Genomic DNA, 22,462 nt, shown 5'->3' on the forward strand with positions numbered 1-22,462 from the left:
AAATGATTAAATTCATTGGGGGGAAAAGAAACACATCTTTCTTCTAAAAGAATTCCAAATAATGTATGTAGGTACCTCCCCCTGCAGGAGGTATGGCTTCATTTCTGCTTCTACCCTCTCTGAAAGCGTAGACTAGGTTTAGTGACTTGCTTCCAAAGAACAGAAAAAGGAAAAGGTTGATGCTACCGTGGAGACACGTGATAAATACGATCTCTACCAAGTGATGAAAGTTAACACCATGACTGGTGTCACAGGGCTATCATGATCCCTGATAGGATGTGACAAGAAGGGCACCGCACCTCTGTGGTGTTCTTTCAAAAGCCCCAGACCCCCCATCTAATTATCAGTAAAACAACTAGAAAAACCCAAATTGGAAGAACTTCTACAGGATATCCGGCCAGTACCGCTCCAGGCTTCAAGATGGTGAAACACAAGGAAAGACTAAGACACTGTCACAGACCAGAGGAGACCGGAGAGACAACTAAGCACAGGGTGGTGCCCTGGGTTGGATCCCGGAACAGAAAGAGGACATTAATGGGAAAAAGTGGTGAAATCCAAATAAAGTCTCAAAGTTAGCCCAAAGGTCAATAATAAAGGACGAAGAAAAGAGTAAAGAAGAAGGAAGGAGGAAAAGGCAGGCAGGACAGCTGTGAGAGTAGCAGACGAGACGATTCTACGTGGTGACTGTGAAATCAGCCTGCAGCACTCGTGCCAGCACAGGAGGCTCTGCCCTAGTGCCTCTCAGATCTCAGGCAGTAAACACTGCCCACAGATTTTAGCTACAGAAACGATGGAAGAATTGTTCTGGGGAAGAAGGCAGAAAGTTAAATTCTTCATAACAAACTGACCTAGACAATCTGTACCAAAGGCTTAAAAAGCCAAGTGATACCGGTCTCTTTCGTTTTTCATACAACCATTCGGTTTCTTCCTATGTCTCCCCAGTATAGTGCCTAAACCTTCCGCTCTCCCTCACTAGGAAAGAAAATGTAGCATCCTAAATGCAATAAAATTATTTATGATGGGACCATGGGAATGCCAAAAGGGCACCAAACATCATATGGAGTCCCTCCAAAACGGGCCAAGTATACCAGAGGAAGAGTTAAAGCCTCCTACACCCTTTGAGGAGGATCAGTGTAACACTCTTATGCCATCTTTAGATACACACCATACTTTAAATAAAAGGTAATTAATCATGTTCAAGCTTTATGAAAAGAAATGTAAATAAGTCCTGATATAATCAAGTACTAAAATTATCAACCTGTCAAAGCTAACAAAATTAAAAGTAAAGATTTAGCAATAGTATGGTCCCTGAATCCTGTTTTTAGAGGCACAGAAAGAATGTGAACTCCAGGGACGCCTGGGTGGCTCAGTCAGTTAAGCAGCTGCCTTCAACTCAGGCCATGATCTCAGAGTCCTGGTATCGAGCCCCACTTCTCTCTCTGCCTCCCCCCTGCCCTGCCCCGCTCATGCCCATGCTCTCTCTCTCAAATAAACAAAATCTTAAAAAAAAAAAAAAAGGTATCTGAATTCTGTGCCCTTACCCAACCCAGGAAACCACCTCATGAAAGTGACAAGGCAAATTAGGCCTAGGACCCCAAAAGTGTCTATTCAGAAACAAGAAGGACTGTAACCAATTAGACAATCTGGAAGAAATAGATGCATTCCTATAGAAGTATAAACTACCAGAACTGAACCAGGAAGAAATAGAAAACCTGAACAGACCCATAACCAGTAAGGAAATTGAAGCAATAATCAAAAATCTCCCAAGAGCCCAGGGCCAGATGGCTTCCCAGGGGAATTCTACCAAACATTTCAAGAAGAATTAATACCTATTCTTCTGGAACTATTCCAAAAAACAGAAATGGAAGGAAAACTTCCAAACTCATTTTATGAAACCAGCATTACCTTGATCCCAAAACCAAAGACCCCATCAGAAAGGAGAATTACAGACCAATATCCCTGATGAACATGGATGCAAAAATTCTCACCAAAATACTAGCCAATAGGATCCAACAGTATATTAAAAGGTTTATTCACCACGACCAAGTGGGATTTATCCGTGGGCTGCAAGGTTGGTTCAACACCCACAAATCAGTCAATGTGATACAATACATTAATAAAAGAAAGAACAAGAACCGTATGATCCTCTCAATAGACGCAGAAAAAGCATTTGACAAAGTACAGCATCCTTTCTTGATTAAAACTCTTCAGAATGTAGGGATAGACGGTACATACCTCAATATCATAAAAGCCATCTATGAAAAACCCACAGCAAATATCATACTCAATGGGGAAAAACAGAGCTTTTCCCCTAAGGTCAGGAACACGGCAGGAATATCCACTATCACTACTGCTGTTCAACACAGTACTAGAAGTCCTAGCCTCAGCAATCAGACAACAAAAAGAAATAAAAGGCATCCAAATTGGCAAAGAAGAAGTGAAACTCACTTTTTGCAGATGATATGATACTTTATGTGGAAAACCCAAAAGACTCCACCCCAAAACTGCTAGAACTCATACAGGAATTCAGTAAAGTGGCAGAATATAAAATCAACACACAGAAATCAGTTGCATTCCTATACACCAACAACAAGACAGAAGAAAGAGAAATTAAGGAGTCGATCCCATTTACAATTGCACCCAAAAACATAAGATACCTAGGAATAAATCTACCAAAGAGGCAAAGGATCTGTACTCAGAAAACTATAGAATACTCATGAAAGAATTGAGCAAGTCACAAAGAAATGGAAAAACGTTCCATGCTCATGGATTGGAAGAACAAATACTGTGAAAATGTCTGTTACCTAGAGCAATCTACACATTTAATGCAATCCCTATCAAAATACCATCCACTTTTTTCAAAGAAATGGAACAAATAATCCTAAAATTTGTATGGAACCAGGAGAGACCCCAAATAGCCAGAGGAATGTTGAAAAAGAAAAGCAAAGCCGGTGGCATCACAATTCCGGACTTCAAGCTCTATTACAAAGCTGTCATCATCAAGACAGTATGGTACTGGCACAAAAACAGACACACAGATCAATGGAACAGAATACAAAGCCCAGAAATGGACCCTCAACTCTATGGTCAACTAATCTTCGACAAAGCAGGAAAAAATGTCCAATGGAAAAAAGACAGTCTCTTCAACAAATGGTGCTGGGAAAATGGGACAGCTACATGCAGAAGAATGAAACTGGACCACTTCCTTAGCCCACACACAAAAATAGACTCAAAATGGATGAAAGACCTAAATGTGAGACAGGAATCCATCAAAATCCTTGAGAACACAGGCAGCAACCTCTTCAACCTCAGCCACAGCAACTTCTTAGACACACAGCCAAAGGCAAGGGAAGCGAGGGCAAAAATGAACTATCGGGACTTCATCAAGATAAAAAGCTTTTGCACAGCAAAGGGAACAGTGAACAAAACCAAAAGACAACTGACAGAATGGGAGAAGATATTTGCAAATGACATATCAAATAAAGGGCTAGTATCCAAAATCTATAAAGAACTTATCAAACTCAACACCCAAAGAACAACTAATCTAATCAAGAAATGGGCAGAAGACATGAACAGACATTTCTGCAAAGAAGACATCCAAATGGCCAACAGACCCATGAAAAAGTGCTCAACATCGCTCAGCATCAGGGAAATCCAAATCAAAATCTCAATGAGATATCACCTCACACCAGTCAGAATGGCTAAAATTAACAAGTCAGGAAACGACAGATGTTGGCGAGGATGCAGAGAAAGGGGAACCCTCCTACACTGTTGGTGGGAATGCAAGCTGGTGCAGCCACTCTGGAAAAGAGTATGGAGGTTCCTCAAAAAGTTGAAAATAGAGCTACCCTACGACCCAGCAACTGTATTACCGGGTATTTACCCCACAGATACAAATGTAGTGATCTGAAGGGGTACGTGCACCCCAAGTGTTTAGAACAGCAATGTCCACAATAGCCAAACTATGGAAAGAGCCAAGATGTCCATCAACAGATGAATGGATAAAGAAGATGTGGTATATATATATATATATATATATATACATACAATGGAATATTATGCAGCCACCAAAAAAAAACAACAACAATGAAATCTTGCCACTTGCAACAACGTGGATGGAACTAGAGGGTATTATGCTAAGCAAAATAAGTCAATCAGAGAAAGACAAGTATCATATGATCTCACTGATATGAGGAATTTGAGAAACAAGACAGAGGATCATAGGGGAAAGGAGGAAAAAATGAAACAAGAAGAAACCAGAGAGGGAGACAAACCATAAGAGACTCTTAATCTCAATAAACAAACTGAGGGTTGCTGGAATGTTGGGGGGTGGGAGGGATGGGGTGGCTGGGTGATGGACATTGGGGAGGGTATGTGCTATGGTGAGTGCTGTGAATTGTGTAAGACTGATGAATCACAGACCTATACCTCTGAAACAAATAATACATTATATGTTAAAAAAAAAAAAGACAATAGTAGGAAAGGAAAAACGAAGGGGGGGGGGAGTCAGAGGGGGAGAAGAACCATGAGAGACTACGGACTCTGAGAAACAAACTGAGGGTTTTAGAGGGGAGGGGGTGGGGGAATGAGTTAGCCTGGTGATGGGTATTAAAGAGGGCACGTATTGCATGGAGCACTGGGTGTTATACACAAACAATGAATCATGGAACACTACATCAAAAACTAATGATGTAATGTATGGTGACTAACATAATAAAATTATGTTAAAAAAAAGGATTGTAACCAAAAGTTCTGAAAATTCAAAAGGAATCCAACACTCAAATTCATCTTTCATACAGACTAAGTCTTCAGTTGTAGAAAGTGAGATCCTCCAGGCCATCACACAGTATCTGAGACACGACCAACACTACTTCAGAGTCAGAAGCCAGTTCCACCCTCTCCACAACTCCGACATTATTCACTGCATACAAACGCGTATCAAAGTATTTTCACTTCTGAGAAAAAGACATTGCCATAACCTCAGATAATCACTGTTAAATGTGGAGAATATATTCTGAACTATTATTTCCTGTTCATAAAACTAACATTATTTTAACCTAAAAACTGGAATATAACATAGAGTATTTTACAGTTTGCCTTTCTTTTTCCTTTTTTTTTTTAAGATTTTATTTATTTATTTGACAGAGAGAGAGCAAGAGAGGGAACACAAGCAGGTAAGTGGAAGAGGGAGAAGCAAGCTTCCCGCCGAGCAGGGAGCGCGATGCGGGGCTCGATCCCAGGACCCTGGGATCATGACCTGAGCCAAAGGCAGAACCTTAACGACTGAGCCACCCAGGTGCCCCTTTCTTTCTCCTTTTGATTAATACAAGTCCTTTACCAGAAACCTTTGGAGCAATACATGTCTCAGAATATTTTAGATTTTAGAATGATAATATAGTGAATATACTGTGTATTTCAAATAACCCCATCCATCCAATGGGTTCTAGAGCAGTACCTGTAATCAAATACAGTCATATTTCTGTAATAAAACATATGGGCACTCACACTAAGTGGGATAATCAAAGATTATAAAGAACCACATATCCATTCAGGTCAGGTTTTAAATACCAAATGAAGAACACTAAAAAAATGTTTGGTTACATATAAAATCTTAAATATTTTTCCATAGCACTAAATAAAAATCTAATTAACAATGGCTACAGGAAGACTGTCTATAGAAGTAGTATAACGTATTGAACCAACCCTCTATTTGTGTTATTACCAGTTAGGACCACAAACAATGCTTCAAAGAACATTCTTATCCATGCATCTGTGCACTTGTATGGGTTTCTGTAAGCTAAAACTCTAGAAATGGAACTGCTGAGTCAAAGGGGAGGTGTGTCATCAAGTTTAATAGATTTTGGAAAAATACCCTTCAAAAAGTCTGTGCTACTGAGTAATGTATGAAGTGTTGAATCACTATGTTGTATGCCTGAAATTAATATAACACTGTATGTTAACTACACTGGAGTTAAAATTAAAAACTTAATTTAAAAAGTCTGTGCTTATTTATACCACCAGCAGTGTATACAAGTAGCAATTTCCCCATACCCACTCCTACACTGAGTACTCAATTTTATAAAGACTGTAAATAATCAATCTTAGCTGAATATGACAGATGAAAAGACTGTTGTCTTATTTTATACCTATTTTATCACTGAGGTAAAGTATCTTCTCAAATATTTATTGGTCCTTTGAAATACCTTCCTCAGCAAATTACTCATTATTCTTTTGAGTTGCTGACCTATAAAAGCTTTTATATATTGGGGAAAAAAATCTCCCCCTATTCTCCCACACATCATAAATACTTGCCTTGTGACTCTACAGCACTTCCTTTTCATATCTAAGTTTTTAAAACATAAATTTACCCTTCCTTCCTTTTATGGCTTCAGAGCTTCTAGTCATGCTTAGAAATGCCTTTCTTACTCTAAGATTACTAAAAAATATTATATTCTGCAGAAAAGAGTTAACATAGGGGCGCCTGGGTGGCTCAGTCGTTGAGAGTCTGCCTTTGGCTCGGGTCATGGTCCCAGGGTCCTGGGATCGAGCCCTGCATTGGGCTCCCTGCTCCGCGGGAAGCCTGCTTCTCCTCTCCCACTCCCCCTGCTTGTGTTCCATCTCTCACTGTGTCTCTCTCTGTCAAATAAATAAATAAAAAATCTTAAAAAAAAAAAAAAAAGAAAGGAAGAAAAAGAAAAGAGTTAACATAGCAGGCCTGAGACAGCTATCCTTAGAAACGCGCGCCTGCCAGGCTGGCCCTTGGCTGCCATCTGGAAATGGGTTTCAGGAGAGATCCCCCCACTCCCAGAACTGCTAAGAGTGGCTCACTGGGCCTAAACCCTTTGTACAAACAATATGGTTTATGCTGAACACTTGCTTTCCTTCTCAGACTCTGGAATTGTGGTACGTGTTAGGCAGAAGATGCCAACATGAGCAGCACTGATTAAAAGCCCTCGACACTGAGTCTCTAATGAGCATCTCTGGTAGACAACGTGTCACGCGTGTTGTCACAACTCACTGCTAGAGGGATTAAGCACGTCCTGTGTGACTCCACTCGAGAGGACTCTTGGACGCTTGTACCTGGTTTCCTCTGGACTTTGCTCCACATATGTGCCTTTTCCCTTTGCTGATTTTGCTTTTTATCCTTTCACTGTAATACATCTTAGACATGAGTACAAATATATGTGGAGTCCTGTGAATTCAACTCACTGAACCTGGAGGTGGACTTGGAGACCCCTGCCACATATATTTACCTATGTTTTCTTCCTACTCTTATGATTTTGCTTTCTGCATTCAAGTCTTTAATCTAGCCGGAATTTTTTTTGCGGGGGGAGGGGGCACATGGACATAAGAAACCTAGTCTTGGGGCGCCTGGGTGGCTCAGTCGTTAGGCGTCTGCCTTGGGCTCAGGTCATGGTCCCAGGGTCCTGGGATTGAGCCCCACATCGGACTCCCTGCTCAGCGGGAAGCCTGCTTCTCCCTCTCCCACTCCCCCTGCTTGTGTTCCCTCTCTCGCTGTGTCTCTCTCTGTCAAATAAATAAATAAAATCTTTAAAAAAAAAAAAAAAAGAAAAGAAAAAAGAAACCTAGCCTTTTGTGGGTTCTTAAAATCTTTTTCATTGTGAAATAAAACATCTACAAAAGTGCACAAAATGGAAGTGTGCAGTTTCATGAATTATAAACATCCATGAAACTACCACCCAAGAAAAAAAAATTTATTTTGAAACCTGTACCACAAAGATTTCTACTGAACTCACAGTTGGAGAGGACTAAAAGACTGTTCAACATAAAAACCACAGTGGGTTTTAAGGACTCCCCTAAGTTCACAGAGGTAATAAGCAGCAGGGCAAGAACCAGAATGGGGTCTTCTGATCTTCAGTCTAAAAAACCCCGCGGACACTGTGCCACTGTCTGCAATAACGACCCTATTTTCTACAGGGCACCATGCTACACATACCACACCACACACAGGGAGCCCTGCTCGAGAGCATCGCCAGAAGGTCACGTGACTTTGTCTCATTGAAGTGGTAGTTAAGACAAAATGGAACAATGTACAAAAATCAAAGGTCAAAAAATGACAAGAGAGAAAGCTCACCATTATGAATCAGAAGCTAACACCAAATGTGTCAAGTTGCAACTCACCCTTCCACCTCCTCCCTGCTCATCTAAATTCTCTCCTCCCTCAAGGCCCAGCACCCTCCTACTTTCCACTGTGAAGCACTAACTTCCCTAACTAGATCACTGATGCACTGAAACCCCACCCTGTGTCAGGGCTTGGTGGTCATGGATCAACAGAGTGAAGAAGGAAGAGGCAAGGATGTGGTACAGGTCTGAGCACTTGTATATGCTAGTTGTACGCTGAAAGTAAGTACCAGAAAGCCAGACACAGTGTCCGAGACAACAGCATTTAAGGATAAAGGAAGGAGAATCCAAAAAAGGAAATGATAGGCAGCATACAAAAACAGGAAGAAAACGGAGTTATGGGGCCAGAAGAACTAGGCAAAGAAAAAAATGAACTAGTCAATGAAAACTGGAAAAAAATTTGTTTACCCATATAGAAAAGAAATACCTAAAAATCCCTTGCAGGTAGATTAATGACATATGTAAAAAGTAGAATTTTAAAGACTTTAAAGTAAAACTAAGAAGGGAAAATTAAAACTTGGGCACAAAACATAAAAGACTAATGGGTTAAGATTTAAAAATATCATAAAACACAAAACATAAAATAAAAAGATAAGTTATAAAAAGCAACAATGTTTTTAAATGAAAAGGACTTAAATACAGAATACTTTTTTTAAAGATTTTATTTATTTATTTGACAGAGAGACACAGCGAGAGAGGGAACACAAGCAGGGGGAGCAGTAGAGGGAGAGGTAGAAGCAGGCTTCCCGCAGAGCAGGGAGCCCGATGCAGGGCTGAATCCCAGAACCCTGGGATCATGACCTGAGCCCAAGGCAAATGCTTAAGGACTGAGCCACCCAGGCGCCCCTATACAAAATACTTTAAACATTCCTGCAAATCAAGAAAAAGCAAATTAATCCCAATGTCTTTAAAGAAAAAAGGATATAAGCAAGCAATTCAGAGATGATACCCATATACTAAATAACACAGATGCTCAATCACACTGATCAGGAGCATGCAAAATTAACACAGTAAGATACAATACTGCACCCTTCACATCAGAAAAACTTTGCAAGGGGCACCTGGGTGATTCAGTCAGTTGGACTGTATCCGGCTCCCTGCTCAGAGGGAAGCCTGCTTCTCCCTCTCCCACTCCCCCTGCTTCTGTTCCCTCTCTCACTGTCTCTCTCTCTGTCAAATAAGTAAATAAAATCTTTTTAAAAAGAAAGAAACTTTGCAAATCTACCAATTGTTGGCAGAGACTGGAAACAAACCAAGAGGTACTTGAGCTCACTGTTGATGGGGTGTACACCAATACCATCTCTGAAAACAAATCTCTACCAACTCTACGCCAGGGAGTAACATACCCTAAAGCAGTGCTGTTCAAAGTAACCCAGCTGCAAACTGTCACCAGTCAGAAAAAGATAAGGAACACTCTTCCTTCGTTGAGAATGTCTTACGAGAAATATTAAATAAATTAACAATGACAGTTAATTTACACTCTTCCACAGTTCCCTATTTGCAAAAAGTAATTCTTCCTTCCTTAGACCACACTTTGTGTAACACTATCCTGGAGAAAAACTCTCCTAGGCAAAGACAAGCAAAAGGAACACCTGTAAGAAACTGATCATACACACAGGGTCAGTAAAAGGAAAAACATGGAAACAATCTAAATGTCAGTCAACAGGAAAACGGATAGAGAAATTGTGGCATGGTCATACCTCAGTGAAAATAAACAAGAGTTAAATGTCACATGGACCAACATGACAATATCTGAAAACCTAAGATCAATGAAAGCAAGTGCAGAAGGATATGTACAATTTGATTTAAATGCTATATATATGGTGCATATGATATATATACTTCACAGGAATGACCACCTCTGGGCTAGAAGGGAAGAGAGAAGGAAAAGGGGAGAGAAGAGGAAAAAAGAGAATGAAAGGGAAATTGTAAGGGGTAACACAGCAAGCTTGAACTGTATCTCTAATATTTATTTCTTAAATAAAAAATTTTTTGCTAACAGCAAAAAATATAAAGATTTGACAAAGATGGGTAGGACATACATAAGTATTTCTAAGATTAATCTCTATACTTTCTTCATACTTGAAATATTTCATTATTTTAAAAAAGAATATACACACCGTACTAATTTTATTTTAGGATACAACTACATAAAAGGGGGAAGAAAATATATCAGTAATTTTTCTTCTTTATACTTTCATGTATTTTTCAAATATTCTTCAGTAAAAACACCTTTTTTTTTTTTTTTTTTTTTTACAAAAATCTGTTGAAAGAAGCCATGTTTCAAGGATAAAGAAAGAAATTTAAAGCACAGAATTTTAAAACTTAAGAGGAACCTTAAAGAATATGGAAGGACAAAAATAAGAACATTTACTGGTGGGAATGCAAAATGGCAAAGTCACTTTGAAAGACAGTTTGGAGGTTCCTTAAAAAACTAAAGAATCTCACCATACGATCCAACAATCGCACTTCTTGCTATTTACCCAAAGCAGTTGAAAACTTACGTCCACACAAAGACCCGGATGGGATGTTTACTGCAGCTTATTTGTAATGGCCAATGCTTGGAAGCAACCAAGATATCCTTCAGTAGGTGAACGGATAAATAAACTGACATACAAACAGCAGAATATTTTTCAGTGCCAAAGAGTTTTTTCAAGTCGTGGAAAGACACGGAGGAACCTTAAAGGCACATTACTACTTAGTAGTAGTAGCAGTACTAAAGAGGCCAATCTGAAAAGGCTGCATACTGTTTGATTCCAACTATATAATACTCCCAAAAAGGCATAACTATGGAGACAGTAAAAAGATCAGTGGTTTCCAGGAAGGAATGGGGAAGGAGGGATGAATTGGAGGAGAACAGAGGATTTTTAGGGCAGTGAAAATACTCTGTATGATATTATAATGAGGGATATATGTCCAAACCCATACAATGCAGAACACCAAGAGTGAACTGTAATATAAACTATGGACTTCAGGTGATTATGTGTCAATGTGGTTTATCCTTGATTAAAAATGTACATGCTGGTGAGTGATGCTGATGGGAGAAGCCATGCTATGGGTGGGAGGAGGGAGTAAAGTGGGGGGGGTAACATGGGAAATCTCTCTGTGCCTTCTCAATTTTGTTGTAAACCTAAAACTGTTCTAAAAAAAAAAATAAAGTCGTTTAAAAAAACTTAGTCTCAGGGGCACCTGGGTGGCTGAGTCGGCTGAACATCCAACTCTTGATTTCGGCTCAGGTCATGATCTCAGGGCACTGGGCTCCGCGCCGGGTGTGGAGCCTGCTTAAGATTCTCTTCTCTCCCCTCCTTCTGCCGCCCACCCCACCGTGTGAGTGCACTCTCTAAAATAAATAAATCTTAAAAAAAACAAAACTTAGTCTCAAAAAAATATATCAAAACACTGAAATTCTTCAATCCCAAAACAAAAAACAATTTCCAATTTAGCTTATGTCAACTATTACATTCAAGTAGGAAAAAAAGCCTACTAAAAATAAATACATTCATTTAGTTTCCATTAAATATTTCTATAATTCATATTATTCACCTGTCTTCAATTTCTCTGTAGAGACAAAGAAGGGACCTTCCTTCCTTCTACCCCTCCCAAGGAAGAAATAACCAGTAAAGGTTCAAGGACTTCACTTTAATGTTATCCACCATTAGCCACTGATATTTCTGAAAACATGTAATTATTCCTGACAAATAAAACTGCCCACATAAATCACTCATACTTCAGATCACTCCAAAAAAATACAACTTTGACTTCTGAGTTAAGGAAGAAAGGCTATTTGTTCACAGGATTAGAAAAGGCAAATACTGGTTTTTCACTCACATAATCACCTATACAAAAAATTAAAAAAAAAAAAAAAGAAAAAGAAATAGCAGTATGTCCATTTCCTCAGATGTATCATCTTTTCATAACAACTTGAACATCAAAACATTCCTTACAAAGTATGCAAGGCAAGCATACACCATCAAAAAGAAAAGGAAAAGTTACTAAATTTAAGGTAGTGGTTATCTCCATGTGATGGAATTTCAGAGGATCCTTTTTTGGCTTAATTTTATGTCATTGCTAATTTACTTCATCAGCATGAATTACTTGTTTGAATTAAGAGAAAACAGTTATTTCAGGGTAACAGGTTTAGGAATGTTTTTAAGGCTGCTTAAGTTTTCTACAAAGAACATTATTTTTTCTGAATATGAAAGTAAATTTTAAATTGTTAATCAGGTTAGAGCTTAAGTGGAACCTGAGATTGAAATGGAAAGCTGAAAATACCTAGACCACTGCCCACTGCATCATAAATCAATTAATAATCTAAAGCTACAAGATATTTTGAGAAAGATCTATCAAGTTACCATAGAAATGTACTAAACTCTAATGGAATAATCTCACAAGGAAATATTGTCCCTCGTGGTACTTACTTTCTTCTGATTCATACATACGTAAACACATTATAGTCACAAAGCAGTTTCACACAGCCCTTTGAGCCTCAAAAAACACTGCGAGGTGGGTAACTATTGTCTGCATCTATAGATGAAAAACAGGCTCAGGATCTGATTTGCCGAAGGTCACCAAGCTAATAAGACAAAGAATCATTAAGTTGAACCTCGAGAGGTCTTTACCTTCCAAGTACACACTAGAATGCAGTACACTTCCCTCTAAAGTACTATTTATTGAAGTAGGGTAATATTAGCTTCAACTTACACATGAAGAAACAGAGCCTAGAATTCATTAAGAATGCTGATTTAAAAAAAGGAAGAAGAAGAATGTCAATCAAGACTATGAGGTAGCAAGTGTCAGGGCTCAGGTTCAAACTCCAGGCCAGTCCAACTCCAAACCCAATGCTCCTTCAACATGCTAAATTGCAGCACTGCTGAAGCAGAGAAAGGGGGTGGAAATGATACAAAGGCTTACTGGACAACCATGTACAACATGACTTTGTATCCTGGCCATAGTCAATGTGTCAGGATGGGTCCCGACTCAATTCATACCTTCCTCAGAAATTCAGAAGTGGGACCAAAAAGTCAAGCATCCCTTGAGTGCCTGGACCTATAAAGCCAATGGATAGGACATGGGCATCTTTAGCCTACTCTATGAAACAGAATCAGAAGAAGCTGGTCTGAAGAAAGAATGGGCACAAAGGCACAAAGAGCGACTGGAAGAACTGGATGATTTCTATTTCGTGAAGGCCCCTCGGGTTTCCATAAAACTCCCTAAAATAAGTGCCTTGTTTCTGCTTAAGCCGGCTTACAAACTGGGTCCAAATACAAGCGGAAGGTCTTTGCCAAAGGGGATAAAAAAAGAAGTACTTCTATAAAAGTACATTTAAAAAAAAAGCAACTAGCACATGCCTAGGGTGAATTATCAGATCAGAGAAAGAGTCCTTCCTTCCTAATGGCCAATCTAGCTCCAAAAGAATCTTCTCAACCATGCACCCTATTACTCCCGCAACAGCAATCCAAATCGCAATAGCTTCTTAAGTGTACCATGTTTTCCCTGCCCAATTATTTGGTCAACCAAGTCCCCCAACGGGGAATAGTCTCCTTCTCCACACAGCCAATTCCTCCCATTCAAGGTCCAGCTCAAATATTACGTGCTGCACACTTATACATCCCATCTGAGCCCTACAAACTCCCACAGATCTCTCTTCTACATCTCTCCTGGCACTCACTCACTGTCTTTTGCTACACATTATGTAACTGCCCAATCTTCTCCTCCCTAGACCAAAGCAGTTCTTTGAGGTGTGATTTCAATCTGATTCCACCTAAGTACCCACTCCTCTACCCTCCATCCTTCTATAGAGCTCCTCAGGTTGAGAAACTGTGACTTAAGTCTCTTGGTATCCCAGCACTAAATTCAGTCGCTTGCAGAGAGGAGTTGCTCAAATACCTGTTGAATGTATGAAATATTAATTCCTCATGCACTAGAAAAGTTAGTTAGAAGTTTATACATTTAACATCTGTAGCAAGGGTAAGGAGGGGACTGGTGACAATTTATAATACCTGACATCAGAATCTCTTGAAAAAGGGACTATATATATTTTAATACTATGACGAGTGCCTAGGGTTTAAAAAAAAAAAAGTGGGAGGAATTCTGGACGGTCTGATTGTGTGGCAGAACTGGTCTGCTCCATGGGGCGCCTGGGTGGCTCAGTCCTTAAGCATCTGCCTTCAGCTCAGGTCATGATCCCGGGGTCCTGGGATCGAGCCCCGCATCGGGCTCCCTGCTCCACGGGAAGCCTGCTTCTCCCTCTCCCTCTGCCCCTGCTTGTGTTTCCTCTCTCGCTGTGTCTCTGTCAAATAAATAAATAAAAATCTTTGGAAAAAAAAAAAAAAAGAACTGGTCTGCTCCAAATCAGGAGGGATGCAGTAATTACTACAGAGAGGAGAGGAGAAAAGAAAAAGGTGGAGAGAGAGGACAGAACAGTGAAAGGACAGAAAGTCAAACACTCTACACCAAGACTTTCCCCATGACTCACATCTTCCAGAGTTAACTAAATTACTGAAATGCTTGGGAGAGTGGAGTCAGTGAGTGAGTGAGTGAGTGAGTGAGTGAGTGTGTGTGTGTGTGTGTGTGTAAACCAGTGAAACAGGTGGGTTTTCGTGTCCAAGCTGACATGAGTGGAACCAAAATATCATTTTCAGAAATGGGAACCTAACAGAAGAAAAGCATAAGTAAAGTAAATTACAGGAAATTCACAAGAACAGGGTGTGATGGGGGGTTGGGGGTGGCGGAGAGATGACCAGCTCTGGACTTTGACAACCTCTGCAATTAGGAGTGTGAGGCTAAAACTACAAAGAGTAAGGAAGGCCTAGCTGCCATCTAGATTTTATATGTAATAGTCTTTTCTGGTAGATCAAACCTGTGAATTATCTAACCAGATACTAACTAAGGTTAAAGTAGTTAAAGTCCACATCATCTATTGATTTCTATATGCCATTTCGATTCACTAAATGCCACTCTAATACTTAAGTGACAAAATCCAAATGAGGCCAGCGAGATCCTTCTTCAGGAATAAATGCTTTCAATTTTGATCTCTACTGCTAGGTTTTTAAAAAGATGTTTGCCCCAATCCCTACCTTAAAAAAAAAAAAAAACTTATTAAATGCAAACATACTTAAAAGAAGAATGTCAGGAAGTCCAGTAGTAATCAATATAAGTCAGAGATGGGGAGAGGATCCATTCCATCATGGCTCCTTCCAGCCAAGGCTGCCCAAAGGGGAGACAGATAAGAACTTCTGCAAGCAATAAGGCTTGGAGCACGAGGTGCCTGCTGACACAGTCCCTGCTGGTACCCCTTACTCCCAGAACCAAGCAGTCAGACAGACCAACTTCCTGTCCTCCAGCCCACCATCTTACCCCCAGGACCCAGGCAGACACTCCAATATGGAAACCCCTGCACGAGGATGCGCTCTTGACTCTGAGCAGGGAAGGGGCAAGGAGTCTTTCTTCTCCTGCCGCTTCCGAAGTCCTAGCCAGCCACCTGGAGATGGTGTCAGGCTACTTTGAGCCCCCCTGACCAACCCAGCATAGCCCTAAGCAAGGCGACCCTCTCCTGCTCACACACATCCCCCTGCCCCCCTCCACACACACACACAGAGGGAAGGAAGAAGTCACAGGGTTAGCTTGGCAGGGTTGGGCCAAGTGATGAGACAGAAGCCCTAAATCTGTACCCCAGATTTACTGAGTAAGTGCCACACTCCAGATGCACTGAGCTCCACAAACACTCCCACCTCCCAAGGAAGCCCTTTCCCCCAGAGATAGCAGCTGGCCAATGCCCAGTTAGAAATCAATGTTAGTAAACTAATGAGCAGAAAGATTAGTTCAGCTTATGAAAGCCAGCTTAGAGGAGACAATAATACTATGCAAGAGTTCAGACTGCATAAAAGTCAAACATGTGATAGTTAAGATCCACCAAAGCAGTTAATTACTTAGGACAATGCTCATTTGGATGTGTAAACTCTAGAAAGTTCTTTAAGTCACTATTTAAATTCCAGCATTTGTGGTTTGACCTGCTTGCCTTCGGTATATCATAATTTCATTAACACATCTGTCACAGGCCCAAAAGCACTGAGAAAGAATTTGGGAGCAAATAAACAATATCTTCATTTTTCTTCTAAACAATTCCTCCAACCTCGCAGTTTTCCATTTCTCTATAATGGAATGAAGATATGTGAGATAGCAAAAATAAACCAAAGTTTATGCTAAAGTTGAACTTTGATTTATAAAATACTCCATTCATTCTATCCCTCAAAATTCCACCTAACTGAATTAAGGAATCATACATCATCATCAGCAATATACATACCGAAAAACAGAATGCACTGGGGGAAGGGGAATGCAATCGTTAAATTAGAAGCAATAAAATGCACCTTTGGATTGAAGCCACAAAATCCGAGGTACACTGGATATTGAGCTCATGGTATCAGAGAATTACAATCTGAATTTACAGAGTTTCAATCAAAGGACCATCCAATATCATTCAAGAATGACACCGACACTAGTCTTATTCAGCCCCAGAATTAAGTAGAATTTAGTGGCTTTTTCATCACAGTACATGTCAAAAAGGCAGAATTAGGAATATCCAATTACTATGATGATGCCTCTTTCAATGCCCCCCTTTTTTTCTCTCTCTTTTTTTTTTTTTTTTTTTTTTTACAAATAAAACCGTTAACTCCAGGATGACATTTCAGGAGCATGTAAAGTCATTTTTTATTGTGGCAGACAATACTACTTGAAAACTAACACAGTCTTTTCCTTGTGCACCCTGCTAAGTGATGTCTTCAAGTTTTATCTTTTTCTCTCTCTTGCTAATTGTTTAAATTTATGTTTATGTGATGACAGACAATAGAGGCTTCAGGAATATATAAACTAACATGAACTTCACTAACTCTCTCAGGATAGCTGGAAAAGGAGAAAAACCCATGAAGATCTTGGCAGGAAATTTCTTGCTACTTGATAACCTATGCATTTTTAAATGCTACTACAAAAAAATGCACACATCCTAAGAAACTAAGGAACTACTAACCTCTACAATCAATGTGATACATGGTTTATCCAGTCTTGACAAAAATCCTCTGGATCACCAATGGTAGGTTCATCCACTCGTACATATGCAATTGTATAAAGAATCTATTATTTAGAACACCAGGAAAAAAAAGCAATTAAAAGATTTATATTCATAGCTACCATTAAGAAATTTAAAAAAAAAAGCACTTTTCATTTCTATGCTAAGATCTAATTTGATGCCCTGCTTTGCAAATTCAGAATGAGGAGGAAAAAATTATAGTGATTACCAAACTGGAGAAAGATAAGGAGTATGTCCACAAATAAAAGTGGTTGTATAGAAGTAACAGGCTAATACTTCCAAATTATTCACCGAAGACGAACATTGGAATATCAATACAACATAGATTTCATCATATATGTGTATGTGTACATATACATCAAAATCATAAACATACAAAGTCTTACATTAAAAATGGAAGGAAGTGTTAATTATACAACAGTTTTATAAGAAGGGTATTAGTAGGTGGGTACACGTTACTACACATTACAACTGAGAATGTAAATGGTGAACATTCATAACCCTGGGAACCTCTGCCCTCTCTCAGCACTCCTGATCCCCTTCTCTGGTTCTTCTTGGTCTTCTTCTCACCCCTACATATGCACAGCCCCCAGACAGCTGTCCTCTGGACAATACGCCCATTCCCCTGACTCTACCATCACCCCCACACTGTCCCAAGCTTCAGAACAAGTTCCCACACCCAAGGAAGCCACACGCCTAGCGCTATTCCAGGTTCTTAACATGCAATATTTATCTCTTCCCACTCTTACAACAACTCTGTGAAATAGGTTTGGTGGTTATCCCACTTAACAGATGAAAAAACCAAAGCCCAGAAGTTAGGTCCCTTGTTCAAGGACATTAATCAAAAAGCAGCAGAGCCAGGATTCAAAACCGTCTCTGACTCCACACGACATTTCAGCTACTATTCCAGTCTCCCTAAACAATGCAACATGGGCACCTCAATAATTCAACTCATTCACTCAACAAATTATTTCTTTGTTGAACACAAACCTGTTCTCTCTTTTCTCCACTTCCACCTCCCTAAATCTGTCAGGGACTATACTCTCCACCCCCCACAAATCCCTCAGGTAGATGCTTGGAATCATCTCTAACTCCTCCCTCTCTTGAACAACACTCATCTACTTGGCCGATAATTTCTGCCTATTTTAGGGATTCTAGGTTATGTTACCTCCTTACCAAATCCACTTCCACTGTCCCACTTCAGACCCTAGGTTTCTTTCACTTGGCCACTGCGATACTCTCCTAATTAGTCTTGCTGCTCTCGGTCTCTGGATCCACGCAATCAATGTTACACCACTGCCCCCTGTTATCCTTATAAAACAGACCTACTCACGTTACACTCCAGCTTAAAAGCCTTTGATGGTCCTCTACTGTCTACAGAACAAAGTCCAAACTAGTTGTGGTGGCATTCCCACACAAGCTCGTCCCAACCTCTCTTCCCAGCTTCATGTCCTCCTGCCTCCCCACCTAAATAATAATAATAATTTACATAGAGCTTAATTGTTTATACAGTGCATTTTCATATACATTAATCATAACAACACTATGAGTATTTCTTACTATCCCAATTTTATGAGAAAGAAACTTAGACCTAGAAAGGTAGAATAATTTGCCGAAGATCCCAAATCGTAAAAAGAACATAAAAGGCAGAAAGGGTCAAGTATCAAACTCCAAATTTCATCTCCTTTCCCAACACTTCCCGCAGCCACAGCACCCCTACTCCAGGACATCAGACTCAAACTTCCTCTGAAAGTATTTTCCAACCTCTGTCTTAGCTCAAGCTATTCTCACTTGAAACTTCCAAAGAACAGTGGAAGGCATTTTTCATATTACACTTTGTATCAGTTACATACATTTATATATAAACCTGTGTCCACAGATCATAAGCCCTATGGGGACAGGACCAAAAGTCAGTCACTTGATTTTTAAAGTCTGCTTACTTAGCTGAAAATGTGTGGGGAAAATAAGCCATATAAGACAACAAGCAACAAGGCAGAGACTGGCCAGGCCTGAAACCAGAGACCAGAAACTTGAATTAGACCATCAGAGCACGTTGGCAGCGCCGATAATTTTAACATCTCCTGAACAAGGTCGAATGCCCCAGTGCCAACTACTTTCACTGACATTGGCCTTTATTAAATATTACAGTTTATTGGAAACACAAGTCAAGACAGAATGGAGTAAAAATGAAGAATTAGAATAGAAGTGATAAGAAACAGAAATATCATTATTTCCCATTTTAACTTTCCTCTTTGACTAAGTAACCAAAATTTGAATGATACAGGCTTGATTGAGCATTTCCACAAAGATCGGCTCCGCTGCATAGATGGCGGTCTCTGGGGCTATCTCAGTAGGCCACAGAATCACGTGCCCCCACACGGCTACACAGACAGCTTCCCACGTCTCACCCTCGAAAAGAGCCACGAGGCTTCCGGGCACCGGCAGAGCCTCTCTCAGAAGGTATTTGACATGTTGATTATCTGGCCAACTTTTGCAAGTGAAGCTCCCCATGGTTCTGTCAAATGGTCAAACTGAAGAGTGTCAATGTGCTTTAAGATTACAGGCCATACTCCTTCCTGAGTTGTCTTTATCCCAGTGAAGATCAGATGCTAAGGATGCCTTATAATTATAAAGCCCAGAATATGAAACCACTGAACAGCTGACCAGGTGAAAAGTCTCAAATGCTTCCTTCCCTCTGTCAGAAATCTCCCTGTCCACTGCTGAAACACAACCACAATGTCAACTTTTCCATGAACTGGCAGAGGATAATATTAGAAGAAAAACTAGCCCACATGCCCTGCACTGAATTTCATTCCATTCCAAACAGTTCTGGCACCATGACCTTAAGTAATTTACAAACTAGATTTCAGAATTATCTTTAACAGTCAGAACTAACTGTTCTCTATCGTGGCATCTCACCCAAAAATCTAGTATTTCTATTCAATGAACCTCAGAATACTGCCACATTTTATACACGACAGCAGATTTCTTCTGGAGGCTAGCAAGACATGGGCGGGGGGGGGGGGGGGGGGGCGGGAGGAACATGCCGCTCTTGTTATTAACTGTATTCTCCCTTTCAGAGACAGTAATACAACAGTCAGTCAGAATTAACATCAATTTTGGAATCAGAGAATCTGAATTCAAGCCCTAACTCTATAATTTGAGAGAAGTTCCACCCCTGAGACAGTAACAGCACCAAACTCACAGGGGTGTTGTAAGGATTCTGTCAGCCAACAGGTACAAAGGGACTAGAACACACAGTAAGCTTTCAATAAACATTAGCTTTACAATCACCTGATTCAAAGTGATGATTACATGAGATTTGTGAAAGAATAACAAATTCTAAGAAATCCCAGCCCAAGATTGTCCTGCTTACCTTTTGGCAACTTCCATATGTCAATGATACTAATCATTCAGTCAATCGATAAATATGAAATAAAACAGAAACCTAACAGTGCTGCTTCTTGGGAGCTCCTGCAAAGTGCAGTGGCAGATACAACTGAAAGCAACTATAGATTTAATTTAAATTTATGGCATGTGTATCACCTCAAATACAAAGATAAAAAATGCTGATCTGAAATCTATAGAAACCCAGTGTTACCAGCTATACATCCCTAAATAGCAGATGTGGGAACCACAGATAATATGATTTTTGCATTATCTATATTACATAATCATACACTTTGCTCCCTCCATATTTGTTTACATGTATGCTTCCTCTTTCCCCTCAGCAATATTATAATTCTGTTGGTGGACAGTGGTGTTTCTTTTGCACCCCACAGCAATGTTAAACAGCAGTCCAGTAGTTGGACTAAAGTAACATCTAGCTAAGAATTTAGCAGCCCACCTGACCAGATCTTTCCATCGGCGCGAACACTGAGTACGGTAGACAGAGGTAACACAGCCTAAAGCCTGGCTGAGTGCACGCTGGAGTCTGAGACACCTGGGATCCAACGCCACCACTCACTTGCTGCAGGACCTTGGGAACCTAAAAAGTCTGTTTTCCATTCCATAAAACGGCAATAATAATTTGACCCACCTCTCAGGATTACTGTGACAAATAAAAGGATATATGCAAAACACTTCATGCTACACTTGAAATTTTGAGGGGTACGTTTACAGATGTCTCCAATTTACTTTGAAACACATCAAAAAAGGCTGGATTGAGTACTTAATGCCACTGAACCGTACAACTAAAAAATGATTAAGATGATAAGTTTCATTATGTGTATTTTACCACAGTTGAATTAAAAAATAAAATAATTAAAATAAAATTGTAAAAGGTGGATTGGAAGATGGACAGATACATGATAAAGCTGGTAAAATATCAAATGCAGAATCTAAGTAGTACGTATATGAATACTCACTTTCAACTTTTCTGTATTTTTGAAGATTTTTACAATAAAGTATTAGGGAAAAAAACAATGCTGGCATCCAAAAGTTTGCTTTTATTATCACTACTAGTCAAAAATAATAGCCAGCAATATTCAGATTCTTGGCTTTTTGAAAAATTGTATAAAGCATCATTTATCGGCCATCTCTCCTTTTATTGTAACTATTCTAAAACTAAAAGTGGCTTATTTGAAACTGCTTAGCCAGTACTTATGTATGTAATTTCAAGTTAAATTATTCTAAGGTACCAGCGGCCAAACATTTAATCTCTTCTGAAGGAACACAGAAACCAAGTCAACAGATATTTGTGGTCGATGATTGATGACTTGACCAAACAAAACAATGGAAAAGCAAGGATTGGAATTACTTGTTCCTTTTCAGTAGCTGCTAAAGCTGTAAGTTCCAGAAGTATTACCAGAAGTATTACCAGAAGTACTACCAGCACTTAACAGATACCTGATGTACGGGAGCATGCTGCATGTACACAATATGTCAGCCACTTCAGAATGATACCCAATTTGGGGCGCCTGGGGGGCTCAGTCAGTTAAGCGTCTGCCTTGGACTCAGGTCATGATACTGGGGTCCTGGGATCCAATCCCACATCAGGCTCCCTGCTCAGCAGGAAGTCTGCTTCTCCCACTCCCTCCACCCTTCCCCCAAGCTCGTGTACACTTGTGTACGCTCGCACTCTTAAATAAAATCTTTAAAAAAAAAAAGAATGATATCCAATTTTCCTCTAGTTTTTTTTCCCCCATTCCAAATGGTAATTCAGATTTTAAAGTGTTTAGTGGTACTACAGGAACTGAGATACCATGCGGTATAACAATTTTAAACAGACCATCT

At 39.8% G+C, this 22,462-nt stretch overlaps 1 protein-coding gene across 5 annotated transcripts in view; it reads right to left on the reverse strand.

Annotated features, from left to right (window-relative positions):
- ECPAS (Ecm29 proteasome adaptor and scaffold) overlaps positions 1–22,462 on the reverse strand; it is a 99,315-nt gene that overhangs the window by 73,759 nt on the left and 3,094 nt on the right. For 2 of the 5 annotated variants that reach the window (XM_036090923.2, XM_036090922.2), the window contains exon 2: positions 17,168–17,271. The exons of 2 other annotated variants lie outside the window; for them this stretch is intronic. In XM_036090923.2, coding sequence (XP_035946816.2) covers positions 17,168–17,189 — 22 coding nt within the window. In that variant the 5' untranslated portion in view covers positions 17,190–17,271. Of the gene's footprint in view, positions 1–17,167; positions 17,272–19,635; positions 19,773–22,462 lie in introns of those variants that run through there. One more of the 5 variants, XM_078061596.1, reaches the window with a different exon arrangement.

The sequence above is a fragment of the Halichoerus grypus genome, chromosome 14 (assembly GCF_964656455.1).
Source record: "Halichoerus grypus chromosome 14, mHalGry1.hap1.1, whole genome shotgun sequence".
Classification (NCBI taxonomy): Eukaryota; Metazoa; Chordata; class Mammalia; order Carnivora; family Phocidae; genus Halichoerus; species Halichoerus grypus.